This window comes from Rhincodon typus, chromosome 10 (genome assembly GCF_021869965.1).
Source record: "Rhincodon typus isolate 14 chromosome 10, sRhiTyp1.1, whole genome shotgun sequence".
In the NCBI taxonomy this organism is placed as follows: Eukaryota; Metazoa; Chordata; class Chondrichthyes; order Orectolobiformes; family Rhincodontidae; genus Rhincodon; species Rhincodon typus.
The window spans coordinates 33,765,920-33,783,883 of NC_063341.1; the positions used below are offsets into that span (position 1 = coordinate 33,765,920).

A 17,964-nucleotide genomic window follows, 5' to 3' on the forward strand; every position below is an offset into this window, starting at 1 on the left:
TCTATGGCTTTTCATTCTAAAAGTTTAAAAGGTTTCAGTTGTAATTAGTAAAACATAAAATCTATTTTAGCAAGATTATGTGTACTTTCTACAAGCTAAGGTGCTGAAAACAGTGAGACCTTGTTTTGCTGGGTGTATTTGTGTATTGTCTCAACTTGTGTTGGCTTTTTCTAATGCAGATCTGAATTTTTCTACAGGAGTCATTCCTGATGAGTCTAAGGCTTTGTCTCTGTTGGCACCAGCTAATGCAGTGGCAGGTCTGCTGCCTGGAGGTGGACTTTTACCAACACCTAATCCTCTGACATCAGTAAGTAAAATCTTCAATTTCAAATGAGTGAAAATAATCTTGTTTAAGCACCGTAATATCGTACATATTTCCAACTTTTCCCAATCTTGATGACAGTGAATGGTGGTACTTGAAACCCTGAAGCAATTAAGATTGCTATTTATAAGACTCTCTCATTCACCCACTTGATTTGTTTTTTTTAATTTAGACACAGTCCCGACCACACAAAATGCCCAATTTTTTAGTAGTAGCTTTTACTTACCAGCCCAAAAAAAGTAAACATGACCTCATTTGTATTGATAACGAAGTGTAGAGTTGGAGCAACACAGCAGGCCAGGCAGCATCAGCGGAACAGGAAAGCTGACGTTTCGGGTCAGGACCCTGACTCCAGCATCTGCAGTTCTTGCTGTCTCGTTTGTATTGACACTGGTTTACATGTTGATTATGCAGTCAAGTGCTCCCATTTATTTTGGGCATAATAGAAATGTTTGATTTGAAAATTTATTTTGCTTGTCTCCCTTTATGCCTAATACACACCCAAGAAAAGCACTTCCTTTTTCAAATTATACCTAGCCTAGTTAACATAATACTGAGTCTCCCGGACGGTGCTGTTTCTTTGTCTATTGCCTGCTACAGATATTAAACAAAGTTAGCAAATGTTATGGCAGCTGTACTGATATTCAGTTTGAGACCCTAAATGTCATAGACCCATTGTGCCAATCCCAATCAGCAAAGATCTGAATACCATTATTGTATTTTCCATTTCTTGGCCCACATCCCTGGAGGCTACGGCAACACAAGTGAAACTTGAAATGCTACTTGTATGTTACCCTCTGGCTGAAGAAGTTTCTTCTCAACACTCCTCTTAGTCGTCTTCTACTTCTAGCATAAATTTGTGTCATCTGATTATTGACCCCTCTACTAATGGAGAAAGTGTCTTCATATCTATCCTATGCTTCTCATAATCTCTTGCATCTTTCTGGCTAACATATCTATTTTTGCTACTCCAAAGAAGAAAACTCCAGTCTGTCTGATCTTTCCTTACAGCTCAGGCCATCCAATTCCACCAGTAAATTTCCTTTGCCCCTCCTCTAATGTAACAACATCCATCTAATAATGATGACCAACACTCTGCATGCAGTTCTTCAGTTGTGGTCGGACCAGTGTTTTGTATGGTTCCAGCATAACCACCTTTATTCTGTGCCTCTGCTAATAAATGCCTTATTTAACCACTTGGTCTGCTACAATCAGTGGTTTGTGGATTGTAGACCAAAGTCACTCAGAGTCAGTACTTTCCAGGGTTCTACCATTCATAGTACAATCACTGGCCTTGTTAGCCCTTCCCTAAGTGCATTACATTTCCAGGTTGAATTCCATTTGCCACTGCTGTTGTGCACCTGTCTCATCAGTTGATAGCTAGAAACTGCAGGAGGCTTTCTTCCTCACTACTTACCACTTAGAGACAAAGCATAGATTCATCAGGATCCCACCTCCATCCAATCTTGTTTTAACACCACCCCCACCCGACACACACACCATTTTAAAGTCTCTCCCCAAGATTGGTCCTGTTATTGTTCAGAAGTAATGTACTTGTACGGGTCCAATGCTATGATCTTGGCTCTGCCTGATCTCCAGAGAGGAACTGTTAGACTGCAATCCAGTGCCAAAAAATGGATTGAAAGCGAGATGCACTTGGGGAACACTCGTGCTTTCTGTCTGGCAGTCACCAATTCCTCACACACTTAAGCTGGGGGGTGACTAAGTCCTCAAATGCACTATCCACAAACCCCTTAGCCTCATGAATGAATCATAGTGCCCCCATTCCTTATGGCCATCGTTTGCTGTTAAAGGCGATGGAACTGCACTCACTGCTGACTCAAAATAAAGATGCTCACAAAGATCTAGCACTTTTTGTGAAGTAGTTTTGTTGTTCTTCTGTTAGCATCTTAAATCTAGTAACCAAGTCAAGGGGATTTGCAGGTGCAGTGTTGTCAGCAGTCAGGAAGTCAAAAAAAGAGTAAATCCATCAGCAACGATTTCATTATCTGAAGATTTTAATGCCTGAAATTGGGTCAGAGTAATCAAGCAACTTCTGGATTTCCATGTTATGCTGAGTATTTGCAGAATTTAGTCTTTGCTGTTTTCAGTTAAATGAACAAGTAAAAGCCATCGGTAGCACCGCAAAATGTAGGTCACAAATTTAGTTTTTGGGCCCTGCATTGTCACCAAACTGTAAATTGGTGTCTTCTGTTTTGTATTTTGCTTCAGATGCAGATAAACACTTTGGGAAGGTGAGTGTGTTGAAATTGAACTCAAATGAAATTTTATTGCAGGGCACCAAATTTAACTTGTCTTCTAATTGCAATTGATAAGTTCAGATTTTTCAGTTTATTTTTCATAAAGTAACATGAATGGTCTTCAAACCATATGTCTGTATTTTATAATCCACAATTTAGGCTTCCACGGCGTTGTAAATTTAATTGAGCAGTACAGGAAACTGAAGGTAATTTTCAGTTTAATTCTGCAAAAAAACACTTTTTCAGGCAATTTCTTTTCTCTCCAACAGCTCAGCAATGTTCCATTAGCTACTCCTCTTGGGAATGTGAATCCTGGATTGGATCCAACTCTTGCTGCACTTGGACTGCCAGGAGCAAACTTGAATTCACAGGTGAGTGTGGTTAGATAGCTAAGTTGGTGACCAGCTGCTAGTTCGACTTTACCATATGTACAGTAATTCTGATTTTACATAGAACAGGTTTCTGTTAATGACATATGTTGACAAAGGAGAAGCCGTTCTGTGTTGTGCATTATTCTGTCTTGGCATTGTGCTTACATCCTCTGGTGTTCAGTTTCAATCACTTTGGCTGCCTTTTGCACCCAACTGATCTGCACAGCTACATGTAAACATGGGATTTGTAGAGTTGTACACCTCTTAAGATAACGCATCTGTAGTAACAGGAAGGGCACTACAATTGTTCCAGAATTTACTTGGTGGTTAGAAGCTTCCCACTGCTTGTCACTACTTAACTCTTGATGAGGGGTCTTTGTCTTCAGCACATTGTAGCCATATATCCTTCACAGGAGGAACGTTGCATATAATCAATTTAATGCAGTAAGATAGATGAACTGATCCTAACACATGCACCACACAAGTGTTAGGCATTGATCATCACCAACAAAAAGCAATGCAACCATCTCTCCTTGACATTCAATAGCATTAACATTGCTGTGTCCTTGTACGTAGGATTGTCATGTGAGGAAAGGTTGGACCTACACTCAGTTTAGAAGAGTAGAGATGATCTCCGTGAAACTTGAGATTGTGAGGGAGTTTGACGGTAAATACTGAGCGGATATTTCATCTGGTCTGCAAGCCTAAAACTAGAGGGCACAGTTAAAACTGGGTTGAGGAAGCTTTTATGCTCGTCATTTCTGTTTAGAATTTTCTTCCCTATTAGACGGATTTTTAATTGACAAATAAGTTGAGAGCTATGGATAACTGACACAAATCAATCAGGCTTAAGCAAGTGAATAGTCTTTTGCAGCTGTTTATGTGGGGCGATAGTGGGATGCACGTTGACCAAAAATGGAACAGGCCAGCTGTAAAAATAGTGGTTATGCGGGCAGATCAGAAGCTGGGAGGTTTGAGATATTTTCACCACCTGACTCCCCAGAGCCCACCCACTATCTATAAGCCACAGTTTGGGAGTAGTGATGGAATTCTCTCCTCTTGCCTAGACCTCCAACTACACTCCAGAACCTTGACGCGATCCAGGGCTAAGCAGCCTGTTTAATCAGCACACCGTCCACCACTGGAAATGTTAATTCCTCCCTGTATATCAGTGCACTATGGCAGCAGTATGTGCCATCTACAAAACACACTGCAGGTATTCACCTAAGGCTTCTTTAACAGTATGTAGAAGGATAAGGGTACCAGATGTGTGGGAACACCACTATCTCTAAGTTCCTCTCCAAGCCCCCGCACCATCCTGACTTGGGAACTGTAATCAATAGTTGATCCCTGTCATTAGTCAATATCCTGGAACTCACTCCAATTACATTAGTCTGTACTAGTTTTGTTTTTTAAATCAACAGATTCAGATATGTTATGATCTAGAGCAGTTGAGACTCAACTGCCACTGTAACAAAAGACCTCTGCAGTGGTTTAAAGTTGAACACCATCTTTTCAAGAGTGATTATAGAATAAATTCTGGGCTTGTTATTGATGGCTGCATTCTGTAAAAGAATTTTTGAAAGCTGAAATAAAATCTCATGCTTCATCAGTGCTTTGCGTATAATGCCTATAATTGTATTTGCAGGTATTCGCTACAGGTGGTTTCTAGGCCCTGATGACTTTAACACATCAACAGTATAATTATTGGGCTTGAAATCCTTCTCGGATCACAGTCTTTAAAAGTATTTAAATAAAAACTGACAAGTATCTATACAATTATTGCTAAACCTCAAATGCTAAGTGGAAGTTCCATTTTACTAACTGGGACAGTTAATGTGCCAGTAGATATTGAAACACACTGATGGTGAGATATACATCTTACATCTCCTGGTGTTTTCATTTATTCCAAACTTATTCATATGAGGCTTTGTATTGTTCAAGTGAAGCTTTAATTATTAAAATGGATTTGACAAGATTTTCACCTGGTTCACTACGTTCACTACTTTGAACCATAATCTTTACAGATTCAATTCATACAATCCCTGAAGTGTGGAAAGAGGCCGCTTGCTCCATCTGCCCCACCCTATCCCAGTAACACCACATTTACCATGGCTAATCCACCTAGCCTGCCCATCCCTGGACTCGGGGCAATTTAGCATGGCCACTCCATCTAACCTGCGCATCTTTGAACTGTAGGAAGAAACCAGAGCACACGGCGGGAACCCAAGCAGACAAGGAGAGAATGTGCACTGTGCACACTGCACATTGTTTATTGCAACAGACAGCAAAAGTTTGAAATGTGCAGGCTTTTATTCTTTCAGGCTAGTCTTTTTTTTGAATTTGGTTTCCTTTTGAGAAATAATGAAACTTGATCAAATTTCTGAACCAGTGGTTCTATTGTCCTGCTTCTCCAGTGTCAAACTTGGATGTTCCTGACCAAGTGTAGAGGAGAATGTAGCTACTCAGCGAATGCAGAGTTTTCGCAGTTGATCCATTTGACAGAATAAATAATTGATATGGAATTTGCTAAGGGCTACAATTTGGGGAGTACCCTATTTAGCAGTTGTAGTGCGTGGAATTTATCCAAGCTCTGCAATGATTAATGTTATCCCTTTTTTATTTCTCAACTTAAGCTAATGAGTATTTTGCTATGATGTAGTAATATTTATATTTGTTTTTAGGTTACAGCAGATCAGCTATTAAAGCTCATCACTCAAGTTGATCCAAAGTAAGTTGGAAAATGTTTGTTTTATTGAATAAAAATAATTCTCTACATATTAGTCAAACTAATGAGGGAAGGTATCAGACCTTTGTGCTCTGTGGTTTTCACTTATTGGCACATGGAATAACTTCCGGCATAACTTTGTCACTTGTTCCAAAGAGTAAACTGCTGCAGTTCTAAACTGGGGAAAAAGAATAATTCGGGCTTAATTCCTGGTTTGAGCTATGTAATGATCATTGGGTTGCCATCAGTATGGTGCAGAAAGGGGCTGTTCAGCCCATGGCTGCTGCATAGATCAATCCAGTCAATCCCATTAACTCATTATAGCCCAGTAGCCCTCCAAGTGTTGTTCAGATGCCCATCCAATATCTTGCATCCCTTTTGTCGGTATAGAGTTGCAGATTATTGCCACTTGTGTGCGTAAAAAAGGTCCTTCTACCACCCCCCACTGCTGCCGTTGCATTCGTCCTGTGCCTAAACACTTAGTGTCTCCACTCCTTGCTATGATCAACCAGTGGGAATGTTTTTCTTTGTTTACCTTATCTAAATTGGCCTTGAGCTTTTATGTCTCTTAAAACTCCTCACAATCTCTGCTCCAAGATGAATGATCCCTTTTTCCCCAATGTAAATTTGTAGCTTAAAAACCTGCATTTGTTGAGTGAGGAGTATGCACAGTCTGCTCTAGAGAGATGTTTATGCATGTGCTAGCGATTGAAATTTAAGTGTTTCAATTGTATGCCAGCTCAGTTTGATGGGAGATTGGGACCCAGAGAAGAGGGTGGAGAGAGATTGGAGCTGTGTGAATGTGGGGGTGGGGAAGGAGAGAGTGGGCAGAGAGATCAGGACCTGGCCTGATGCAGGGTCTGTACTGTGCAGTGCCTCACTTGTGACATGACAACGTGGAGGTCTGGAAACACAAGTATGGAGAAAGCCCAAGTATGCGCACAGATGCAGTTGCCTTGCATTTTTGGTGTCAGCAACCTCTAGCTAAAATTCCTTCATTGCCAGAACCATTATGAAAAATCTCCTGTAACTTTCAAAGATTATAAAATTTCATCTTCTCTGCATTAAATTCCATCTGAAACATATATGCACCCTCCCCATATCCTGTTTCTGTTTGCTAGGATTATTCTCACTGCTACTTCTGGTATTATTGGAAAATCCTAATGTTTTTTCCAGTATTAAGATATGCATCAAAAAAGCAGTGGCACTGGCACTGATCCTTAAGTAACACCCTGTGTGTACAGTCCTCTAGCTGAAACATAAGCACCTACCAAAACTCATTGATTTCTATACTTCAGCCAATTTTTCAATTTCAACTTGAAACTGAGGGTACATCTATTACGTTCCCTTCATGAACCTTTTCTGTTACTTCACAACATTTTATTGGATTAATCAATCACCATCTATGCTTATAAATCCCTGCTGCTCTTTAACCTCAACCTTTTCGAACCTCAACCTTTTCGAAGCGCCTGTTAATAAAAGCGGTACTGTTGACCTTCATGGTGGGCACTTTGATACATGGAGACTAAATGGGGTTGAATAGTTTGAATGCTTCAGCAAAACAGATATTCTTTGTCTTTTTTTTTAAGAAAAGGTGTTTATCAACAGTTGAAGCAATGAATGATAGATACATTTTCCAGCTGGACTGCCATCAGACTACACTGTCCAAGCTTATTAGCAGGAGCGTGAGGTGGCCAATCTGATACCATTTCTGAAGTATTTGACTCCCAACAATTAACTATTCTGCTCCAGATCTATTGTTGTCAGGAGAATCTTTCTTGGCTAATTAGGGGAAGGAACTGCACCCTTTAATGGTGGGCATTGTGGTCTTTTTTAAGTAAAAATACTGCATGCATTTTTCAGATCAAATTTCTCCCAGGAAAGGTTTTGGCATGAACTGTACTGCGTATACATTTTTTTCCCTCAGGTTAAACCATGCTGCTGGCGCCATTGTGAGTCCAGCCCTGAAATCTGACACCTCTTCAAAGGATATTGAAGAAGCAATGAAGAGAGTTAAAGAAGCACAGTCATTGATCTCAGCTGCTATAGAAACTGGTAACATGTTCACTTGTTATTTTTATTTGGCTTAGATTTCAAATAAGTTGCTGCAGAAGCATACTTACCTTATGTTCAATTTTGTGTGATTAAATTAGTTACATATTGTACTAATTGGTAAAATGGCTTGTTATAAAAATCCTCGGTGTAGTGACGACAAGTTCTTGGAAAAAGTGCAATATTTGCATAGTTGAATAGATGTTCAAAGATTTTGGTCAAATGTGTTAAATTTTCAGTAAATATTTTCATTATTTTGCTGTATAAAATAAATATAAGGGAGTATTACTGGTCTAGTCAGGAAAGCATGTACTTCTAAGGGGCATGCGTTCAATTTTTTGACAATTGGAACAGCTTTGCTAAGTCAATGACATTGGCTAGGCCAGTGAACCCTAAACTATAGGTTGCGACTGCTGAGGTCATGGAATAAGATTTTGGGGTTGCGTGTTCTGAGGCAGCAGTAGTGACCACACAATGTGTACTGAGTTTTGACAACTAGGGCCTTCTTTTATTTTTTGATTTAATGAGGGTGGCTTAATATCTTCAGTCCTCATTTTCTTCTGCAACCCAATCTGGAAAAAAGTGAGTTTTCAGGGTAGACCCAACAGTTTTAACACACTTGAAATTGACCCAAGTATATTTAGCTCCTTTTGAGTTCCAATTATTTTGACTTCTGTATTTCAGACAAAAAGGAGGACAAAAGGAAACATTCTCGATCAAGGTCTCGCTCTCGTAGGCGGCGTTCCCGTTCCCGATCAAGGCATAGGTGAGAATAAAGGAAGTGTTACTGTTTTTCATTGAGAATTGTACTGGAAAGGATAATGATTTGAATAAGTGATTTAATACATTGTGCCAACTGAAATCTTGATTTGTTGTCCATTTACTGAAATGGTATAGATTGCAGACCTTTGAAAATGCAAATTTCTGAACAATGTAATATTCCATTCCTTACTGATGTGCAAAGTTAGAAATGCTTGACCTTCAGTAATTTGGGACTAAGCAAAGTAGCTTTTTAGTCAAAGTTTTTGCATCTCATTGTGGGTGGGGACGCTATGAAAAAAAAATACAGCCCAGAATACAAAAGGATGTATGTCTAATCTTTTTATTAGTTTTAGAAATTATATATTTGTCTATCCTGTCACCCATTCCATCGTATAGTTTCCTGCACTTATTAGCAAGGCCAGAACAGAAAACCACTGCTTCTTTCCCTACCCGAGTTCTGAGAAGGTCCTTGAAGATGTTATTTTCTTGACTGGCAAGTTTTAAGCTTTTCCTTCACAGCACTGCCTTGGTTATTCTAAGAGCAGATGATCACTATCTAGCTCTTTTCACAAGTGAATAGTGCACTTTGAAATTTCCTACTGACTCCTTCCCATGCATGATTGAGAGCAGTGGCAATTTAGATTCACCACACTGCAATAATTGGGATGTGCTTGTGTATGTCTGTTATGAAAATAACTTGCAGATTTTTCTGGACAAAAGCTGAGCTCCAATTTCTGGCATGCCATGGGAGTCGTGGCCTATGTTCACAGTCTGATAAGATTATGCACATTCAGTCCAGCGTTCCTTTTTAATGTTTTAAAGAGTGCAGGCCTGGCCATCTTGATCATGAGTGTGCTGTTCTGAAACCTAATTTGAGCCCTATAAAAAGGGAGCCCCAGGACCTGAGTGGAAGGTTACTTCATTGCAGTGAAAAGCTGGTTCTGAAGTTGAAGGATTCGAGTTCTGAAAAAGTAACAAAGACCAGAAGAAGTCACCAAAGGTGACAAGGCAATGGTGGCGTGTGATAGTAACATTGCAGGATAAGCAATCCATAAGTCAAGGATAGTGTCCTGGGAACCATTGTTCAAACCCCATCATGGCAGCTAGTGGAATTTAAATTCAATTAATAACATGTAGAAATAAGAGCTGGCTATTAAAAACAGTTAAAATAGTGACCACAATGTCTTATAAGTTCTGTAAACATCTGACTGGTTCGCTCAGGTCATTTTTAAGGAAGCAAATCTGTTATCCTCCTTGGTGTGGCCTATAGCTGACTCCAGACACGGCAATGTGGTTGACTCTTGATTGTTCTCAGGGCAGTTGGTGGCAGACAACAAAATACTTGGCCTTACTAGAGACATCCACATTCCATGAAAAAATAGGAAGTTGAGGAAAGGTGAATTTCCTAAGTGGTCGGGTGGAATCCAGGAAAAGGTAACTTCTGCCAAAGAAACTGAAGGGGAAGAGCTTCCATGAATTGGGGATTACAGTGAATTGTTGTGCCCAGGCCCTGTGTAAGGAAATTGGTGTTGAAGCATGATCTGGAAGACCATATTAAATTACCAGAAGTGTTCAGACACTCCCAAGTCAGAGTGACAGTGAAGAGTTGCGATGTCTTCATGAGTCAAGAATGAAATCCCTCAAAATGAAGATAGAATATCAATGAGACTATTGTGAATCTCTGTATTTAGTAACATCTGGGTGATTCCAGTCATAGAAGGGTCATTAACCAGGAGATGCAGAATAAAGTGATTGGCAAGAGATTCAGAAACAACGGGAAGCTGTTTGTGCCGTGTAATAAGAGAATTTCTCATTGTGGATGTAAGTATTGTTGACTATGCCAGCATTTATTGACCATCTCTAACTGATTGTTAGCTGCTGCCTTGAACTGTTGCAGTCCTTGTAATGTAGATAAGTCATTTGTTGTTGAAGGAGCAGTGGAGGTAGGAGAGTTACTGGTCAGAATTCCTAACCTCTGACCTTGCGTAGCCCTAGGTATCTGTATAGACCTTGATGTTTACAGCATAGATGGAAACTATTTGACCCATTTTGCCTGTGCTGGTCAACAAAAATCTAATTACACAAGTCCTATTTTCCAACTTTTGGCCCACAGCCCTCAAAATTATGGTAACACAAGTGAATAAATACTGTTTAAATGTTATGAGAGCTTCTGAGTCAACCACCCATTTCGGGCAGAGAGTTCCACACTCCCACCATCCTTTGGGTGAAAAAATTCTCTTCTGCTTCCCACATAGCTTTCTACCTCTTAGCTTAAATCTGTGATTCTGGTTTTTGACCTTTCTTCTACCCATCTAACTATATCCCTGAAACTTTTACACCATATCAGGTCCCCCTCAAACAGCCTCAGCCTGAGGAAGGGTCACTGGACCCGAAACATTAACTCTGATTTTTTTTTTGTTTCTTCACAGATGCTGCTGAGCTTTTCCAGCAACTTCTGTTTTTGTTCCTCTGCCTATATGGCTGATTCAGTTCAGTTTCTGTTTAATGGTAATCCACAAGATTGTTAGCCAAGGATTCAGCAATGATAATGACACTGAATATCATAAGGAGATGGATCGATTCTTTCTTGTTTGAGGCAGTGTTGTTCAAATGTTACTTGGTCCTTATCAGCTCCAAAGTGGATGTCGTCCAGGTCTTGCTACATATGGACATGGGTTACTTTGGTTGCTGAGGAGTCACAAATAGTGGTGAATATTGTGCAGTCATCAGTGAACATGCCAGGATTTGACCTAATGAAGGAGTGGAGGTGGTTAGTTCTAGAAACAGCTGCAGTGATATCCCAGGCCTGAGATGATAGAACTCTCACAGGCATGGTGATAATGAGCCAGAATAAGCTATTCAGTCCCTCAAGCCTACTCTGCATTTAAGAAGATCATGGTCAATCTGATTGTAACCCCAAAACCATACTTCCTTCTACCTTGATAACATTTCACGACCTTGCTTACCAAGAACCCCTCTCCACTTCTGCCTTTAAGATTATTTAAAGATTCTGCAAGTCTGATTCCACTGCCTTTTTCAGGAAATGACTCCTGGCCCTCCAAGAAAATATTTCACAATTTCTGTTTTCAGTAAGCGATCACTTATTTTTAAACAGTGACCCTGGTTCTAGATTTTGAAATAAGAAGAAACATCATCTCCACATCTACCCTGTCAAGACACTTTAGGATCTTCTCTGTCAAGTTGTTTCTTACACTTCTAAACTCAAGACACAATTCCAGTCTATATACATCAGGCGTGGTGGCCCAGTTGTTAGCACTGCTGCCTCATAGCGCCAGGAACCCCAGTTTGATTCCACCCTCAGGCAACTGTGTGGAGTTTGCACATTCTCTCTGTGTCTGCGTGGGTTTCCTCCAGGTGGTCCGGTTTCCTCCCACAGTCCAAAGATGTGCAGGCTTGGTGGATTGGCCGTGCTAAATTGCTCATAGTGTTCAGGGATGTGCAGATTAGGTGGGTTATGGGGAGTGGGTCAGGGTGGGATGCTCTGAGGGTCAGCGTGGACTTGTTGGGCCGAAGGGCCTGTTTCCACACTGTACGGATTCTTTGATGATCTATGGTCTATGAACTTGACGATTATAGCTATTAGTCTGATAAACCTCCTCTGAACTGCTTCCAACACATTTGCATCCTTCCTTAAATAAGTTTCCCAATATTGTATGCCATATTCCAGGAGTGACCAGTGCCTGTATAACTGAACCAAAATCTCTTGTTCAATATCCTCTGTAAAGGGTGACCGTATTCTATTAACTTCCCTAGTTATTTGCTGTATCTACATACTAACCTTTGATTCATGTACAAGGCACCCAGATAACTAGGTGTGTTTTTAGTTTGACATCTCACTTCTCACTTTAATATAATAGAATTCCATTTCCCTTCCTTTAATTTCCCAGATTGTACTTCTTGCTCTCATTGTTTTATTGAAAGTCAGACTATATTTAGAAAACCCTTCACTTTGTAGCATTCCATCTAACATGTCAGTTTGAGATTTACATTTGAACTGCACGTTTAAATCTTAAATACAGCTCAGTTTGTTCTTAAATTTGTTTTTGAGCACTTTTTTTTTAAGGTTTTTGGCTGTTTGTTCAGATCAATTCTTTAAGTACAACTTGTATTGTTAGATGATAGGTTTATTTTGTTGAATAATTGACATAGAACCTGATCTATTTTAACAGGCGGTCCAGGAGCAGATCTAGAAGGCGTTCACATTCAAAGTCTAGGAGCAGACGGCGATCACGAAGTCCAAGAAGAAGAAGATCGCGCTCAAGAGAGCGACGGCGGTCTAGAAGTACATCAAAATCAAGGTCTGTTGCAGATTTGATTTGCTGTTTGGTACTTATATCTACATTTTAACATGGATTTTAAAGGAACTTTTGTACAGCTGTTGTTAAGCATGAACTTTATATTCCCTGCAGAGAGAAAAAGAAGGAAGAGAAAAAAAGGTCAAAAACACCTCCCAAAAGCTATAGCACAGCCAGGCGGTCTCGAAGTCCTAGCAGGTATGCATTCAAGTGGGGCACTTAACCAAAGCTACATTTTTTTTAAAATACAATGCAAGCAGGTTGTTAAGAGGGGTGTGTATTTCTTTCTCCAGGTTGGGAGTTTCTGGTCTGTGCAGCATTCTTTTTCTGTAGTCTACGACAAAGAGTGCTTTAGAACTTCAGGAAGAAAATTAGGACCAATATTTTGTGTTACTCATTGGTATTGAACTTTGAGATAGAAATGTGGTGTTTAGTGTATATCAAGATCTATTTTCCAGGTGGAAACAAAGTTAAGTAATTCCAGTTTGTATGTAGGATTGAAGGAAGTGCCAACTTTTCCAATAACTTTTTTTTTCTTTGTTCATTCGTGGAACTTGGGTGTCACAGGCTGGCCAACATTTATTGCCCAACCCTAGTTGCTTTTAGAAAGGTGGAGAAGAGCTGCTGCCTTGAACTGCTGCAGTCTCTGTTCTGTAGGTAGACCAACAATGCTATTAGGGAGGGAAGGAATGTTGAAGGAAGAACACTATATTTCCAGCAAGGTTGGTTAGTGACTTGCAGGTGGTGTTCCCATGTATCTTTTGCCCTTGCCCTTGTCCTTATAGACAGAAGTGAATGTGGGTTTGGAAGGTGCTGTTGAGAAAGTCTTTAGTGGGTTTCTGCAGTGCATCTTGTAGATGGTTCAACAGTTGCGACTGAGCATCGGTGGCAGAGGGAGTGGGTATAAGCGGGATGTAAAATTTCTTGTGTTGTTAGTAGATAAGTAGATAATTGGGGAGCATTCCATCACATTCCTGACGTGTGCCTTCTAGATGGTGGACAGGCTTTGGCCAGTCAGGAGGTAAGACTCTTCTTGCAGGATTCCTTTTTTCTGACCTGCTGTTACAGCCACTGCATTTGTATGATGAGTGTAGTTAAGTTTCTGGTCAGTGGTAACTCCTATGATGATTGTGGGGATTCTTTCATGGTGACACCATTGAATATCAAGGGATGATGATTAAATTCTCTCATTGGGGATGGTCATTGCCTGGCATTTGTGTAGTACAAATGGTATTTGCCACTTTTCAGCCCAAACTTGGAGAACTTCTGAGTTTAGCTGCATTTGAAGACGGAGTGCAAATGGTGCTCAACATTGTGCAATTATCAGCAAATATACCACTTCTGATGAAGGGCAAGTTAATGAAGCAGCTGAATCTGATTTGACTGAGGAGCTCCTGAAGAGACAACTGACATACAACAACCACAGCCATCTTCCTCTGTGCTGGCCATGACTCAACCAGCAGAGTTTCCTCCTGATTTTCCATTAACTGCTATATTGCTAGGGCTCTTCGATGCCACATTCTGTTAAATGCAGCTTGGGGGTCAAGGGCATTAATTCTCGCCTTTTTGCAATTCATCTGTTTTTGTCTGTTTGAACCAAGGCTGTAATGCGGTCAGGAGCTGAGTGGTCCTGGTGGAATCCAAATAGGGCATCAGTGAGCAGGTTATTGCTAAGCAAGTGCTGCTTAATCGGACTGCTGATGATACCTTCTATCACTTTAGTGATGTTGAGGAGCAGACTGATGGGATGGTCATGGGTCAGGTTGAATTTGCCTTGCTATTTGTGTACTGGCCATTTTCTACATTGTCAGCTCGATGCAATGTTGTAACTGTATGCGAACAACTTCACTCGGGGTGTGGCAAGTTCTGGAACACATGTCTTAATAGTATTGCTCGAATGTCATCACCTACAGCCTTTGCGGAAATCAGTGCCTTCAGCCATTTTTGATCTCTCATGGGTGAATTTAATTGGCTGAAGACTTGCACCTGTGATGCTCTTCATTGGACCAGGTTTATGTACTGTCTTGATTGTAATGGTAGTCAGGCATATGCCAGGCCATGAGGTTGCAGATTGTACTGGAATATGATTCTGCTGCTGCTCTTGTCCCACAGCATATTATGGATGCCCACTCTTGACTTGCTAAATCTGATCATAGTCTGTTTAGCATGGTGATTAGTGCCATACAAGCCAATGGGGAGGGTGTTCTGAATGTGACAGTGGGACTTTGTCTCCACAAGGACTGTGCAGTCGTCCGTCTTACTGTTGACTGTCATAGACAGATGCATCTGCAGCAGGCAGATTGGTGAGGGCAGGTCAAACTGTCTTTCTGTCTTGGTTCCCTCACCACCTGTGCAGATCCAGTCTTGGAGCAGTCTTTTAGAACTTGAGCAGCTTGATCAGTTGTGCTGTTGCTGAGCCATTTAGTGGTTGACATAAAACCAGTGCAACATGCTATATCCTCCAAATGACGTTCAACATGGGGAAGTACTGATTAATCAGCTGAGGGCAGGGGATACTTGGTAATCAGCAAGGTGATCCATTCAGTTTTTTAGACTTTCTAGCAATTATTACTACTGAGTAGCTTATGATGCAATTTCAGAGATCACTTAGGAGTCAACAACTTTGCTGTGGGTGTGGAGTCACATGTAGGTAATCCACTAGGTCATCACTTGCCCAGTTCTGTAGTTAGAACTGTCTTTGTTCCCCCTAACCTTCTTAAACCTCCTCCATAAGAGAACAAACATAAAAGCCAGGAGCAGGAGTAGGCCAACTGATCCTTTGAGCCTGCTGCACCATTCAGTGAGATCATGGCAATTTTCATGGTCTCATTTCCACTTATCCACCTTCTCACCATGAGCCTTAATTCCTTTACTATTCAAAAAATTACCTGCCTCAGTTGCAGTCAAACTTTGCTGTTCCTGATCACTGACTGAATTCGAAATACTTAATCTACCAGGTGTGACAGCCTTCGGAAATAAAGCGTCCAGGTACTTCTCCCCCTTCTGGATGTACCGCAGTGTTTGAAGCTCAGATTTCAGCTCATCAATTCTGAGCCAAAGTTCCTCAAGCAACCAATACTTGCTGCAGATGTGGTCACTGCAGCTCACAATGGAATCAGCTAACTCCCACATCATACAGCTACAGCACATCACCTGTCCAGCTTTCTCTATTTGGTTATTTAAGTTATTAGTTAATCCCAGTTAGTTAATTTATTTATTAGTTCTGGAGTGTCCTTTTTAAGGCAGATTTCCTACCAGCCAATCAGGGCACAGTTCTCCTGTGACATCACCTTTCCAGTTAGGTTTTGGTTACTCTGGCTGTTATTCCTTCTGACTCTGTTCCTGGAAACAAGGCTGTAAATCCCTGAGGTAAGTGAGATTTATTTTACCATGCTCTGACTAAACTACTGGAAACAAGGCTGCTAAGACTTTTTAAAATCTGAGTTGTTTCAATATAAGGATTTGTAGTTTTGGAAACAAGTTTTGCTTTTAGGAATAATTGTAAACCTTGAACAGTTTATAAGTTTAATTGAGAAAAGATGGACTGTGCAAATAGTTATCTTTTGCCAAATACTGTACGACGATTCCTGAGTACAGGATGATTATACAAGAGTAATAGAATGTTATAATTAAAATGTTTCCTTTGACAGAGACAGAGAGCGAGAAAGAGAACGAAGGCGTAGGAGAAGTAGGAGTATTTCAAGGTCCCCAAAGAAATCGCGATCACCCAAACGTAAACTGTCACGGTCACCATCCCCTAGAAGGTAAATGAGACAAACTTTGCACTGATGAATCGCATCTGAATAGTACATACAAATATTTTTCAACTTGATGGGCATTTGTGTTTCTGGGAAATTGTCCACATTATCAGTTTTATCTGATGCTGATCTGACAGTCTGCCATTATAGTTTGGCACAGTGGCAGCAATCGTTACTTAGCTGGGACAGTGCTTCCCAATTTGTTTTCCTATTATGACCCTGTTTTGATGATTGAGAATTGTTGTGACCACACTCCTCAAAAAAGAGCTGTCAAAGTTGAGGGCAAGCCATTTACACTACAAGTCACACTGGTTTTAAGTAAAATGCAGCTACTACTTCACTAGGTTTTTCAGAACTCGATTCAATGCCAGTGATGGACTGGACAGGTCTGATCCCAGACTAAAATAAAGTTTGACAGGGTTTTTTACGGTTTTAATAACTGAAACATGAGCATGCAATGCTGCAGATTTGGTTTTAACAATAAATCAGAAGTTTTTGGGGAAGAAATGATAATAACATATGATAAACTGAAATATTTGTGTATCTGTTAAATTTTAAAGATGGTAAAAAGATGGTTTAAACATGGTAAAATGCACATCCATTAATCTCCAAACCAGGCCTTTACAATATACTGAGACAGAATTCCCTTCTCTGTGGCAAGATACTAAATTGGGGGAGGGCATATTAGGCCAGTATTTAGAAAGGAGCTAGGGAATGTTAATTGGGAGGAGCTATTATCAGGCATGTCCACATTTGACATGTGGGAATTGTTTGAAGACCTGCAGATGAGAGTTCAGGACTGGCACGTTCCAGTAAGGAGGAAGGACAAGGATGGGAAGGCAACGGACCCTTGGAATAATGAGGGAGGTTGTGAATTTAGTCAAAAGGGAAATAAAATGCAAGTTTTAGGAAGTTAAAATCGGACAGGGCCTGTAAGGAATATAAAGAAAGCAGAGAATAAGATGGGGCCATGAACTGACCTTGGCAAGTTGGGTTAAACAGAATCCCAAGGCATTCTATACATACATTAAAAACAAGTGGATAACTAGGGAGAAGGTAGGACCGCTCAAGGATAAAGGAGGGAACTTGTGTTTGGAGGCAGAGGATGTACGCAAGATCCTAAATGGGAACTTTGTATCAGTGTTCACCCAGGAGAAGGATATGAAGCAGACTAAGATTTGTGTGGAGCACGCTAATATGCTAGGGCATTTTGAGATCAAGAAGGAAGTGGTGTTGGGTCTCTTGAAGAGCATTAAGGTGGATAAATCCCCAGGGCGCAATGGTATCTACCCCAGGTTATTGAGAGAGGCAAGAGAGGAAGTTGCTGGGGCATTGACCGAGATCTTTGTGGGCTCGCTAGCTACTGGAGAGGTCCCAGAGGACTGGCAAGTAGC

The 17,964-nt window shown here is 40.6% G+C and overlaps 1 protein-coding gene across 3 annotated transcripts in view; it reads left to right on the forward strand.

Annotated features, from left to right (window-relative positions):
* The window catches only part of srsf11 (serine and arginine rich splicing factor 11), a 33,900-nt gene that overhangs the window by 12,427 nt on the left and 3,509 nt on the right, over nucleotides 1-17,964 (forward strand). For all 3 annotated transcript variants that reach the window (XM_020522473.2, XM_048602358.1, XM_020522480.2), the window contains 8 exons: nucleotides 198-307; nucleotides 2,853-2,954; nucleotides 5,639-5,685; nucleotides 7,610-7,737; nucleotides 8,419-8,500; nucleotides 12,687-12,815; nucleotides 12,927-13,010; nucleotides 16,463-16,576. In XM_020522473.2, coding sequence (XP_020378062.1) covers nucleotides 198-307; nucleotides 2,853-2,954; nucleotides 5,639-5,685; nucleotides 7,610-7,737; nucleotides 8,419-8,500; nucleotides 12,687-12,815; nucleotides 12,927-13,010; nucleotides 16,463-16,576 — 796 coding nt within the window. The remainder of the gene's footprint in view (nucleotides 1-197; nucleotides 308-2,852; nucleotides 2,955-5,638; nucleotides 5,686-7,609; nucleotides 7,738-8,418; nucleotides 8,501-12,686; nucleotides 12,816-12,926; nucleotides 13,011-16,462; nucleotides 16,577-17,964) is intronic.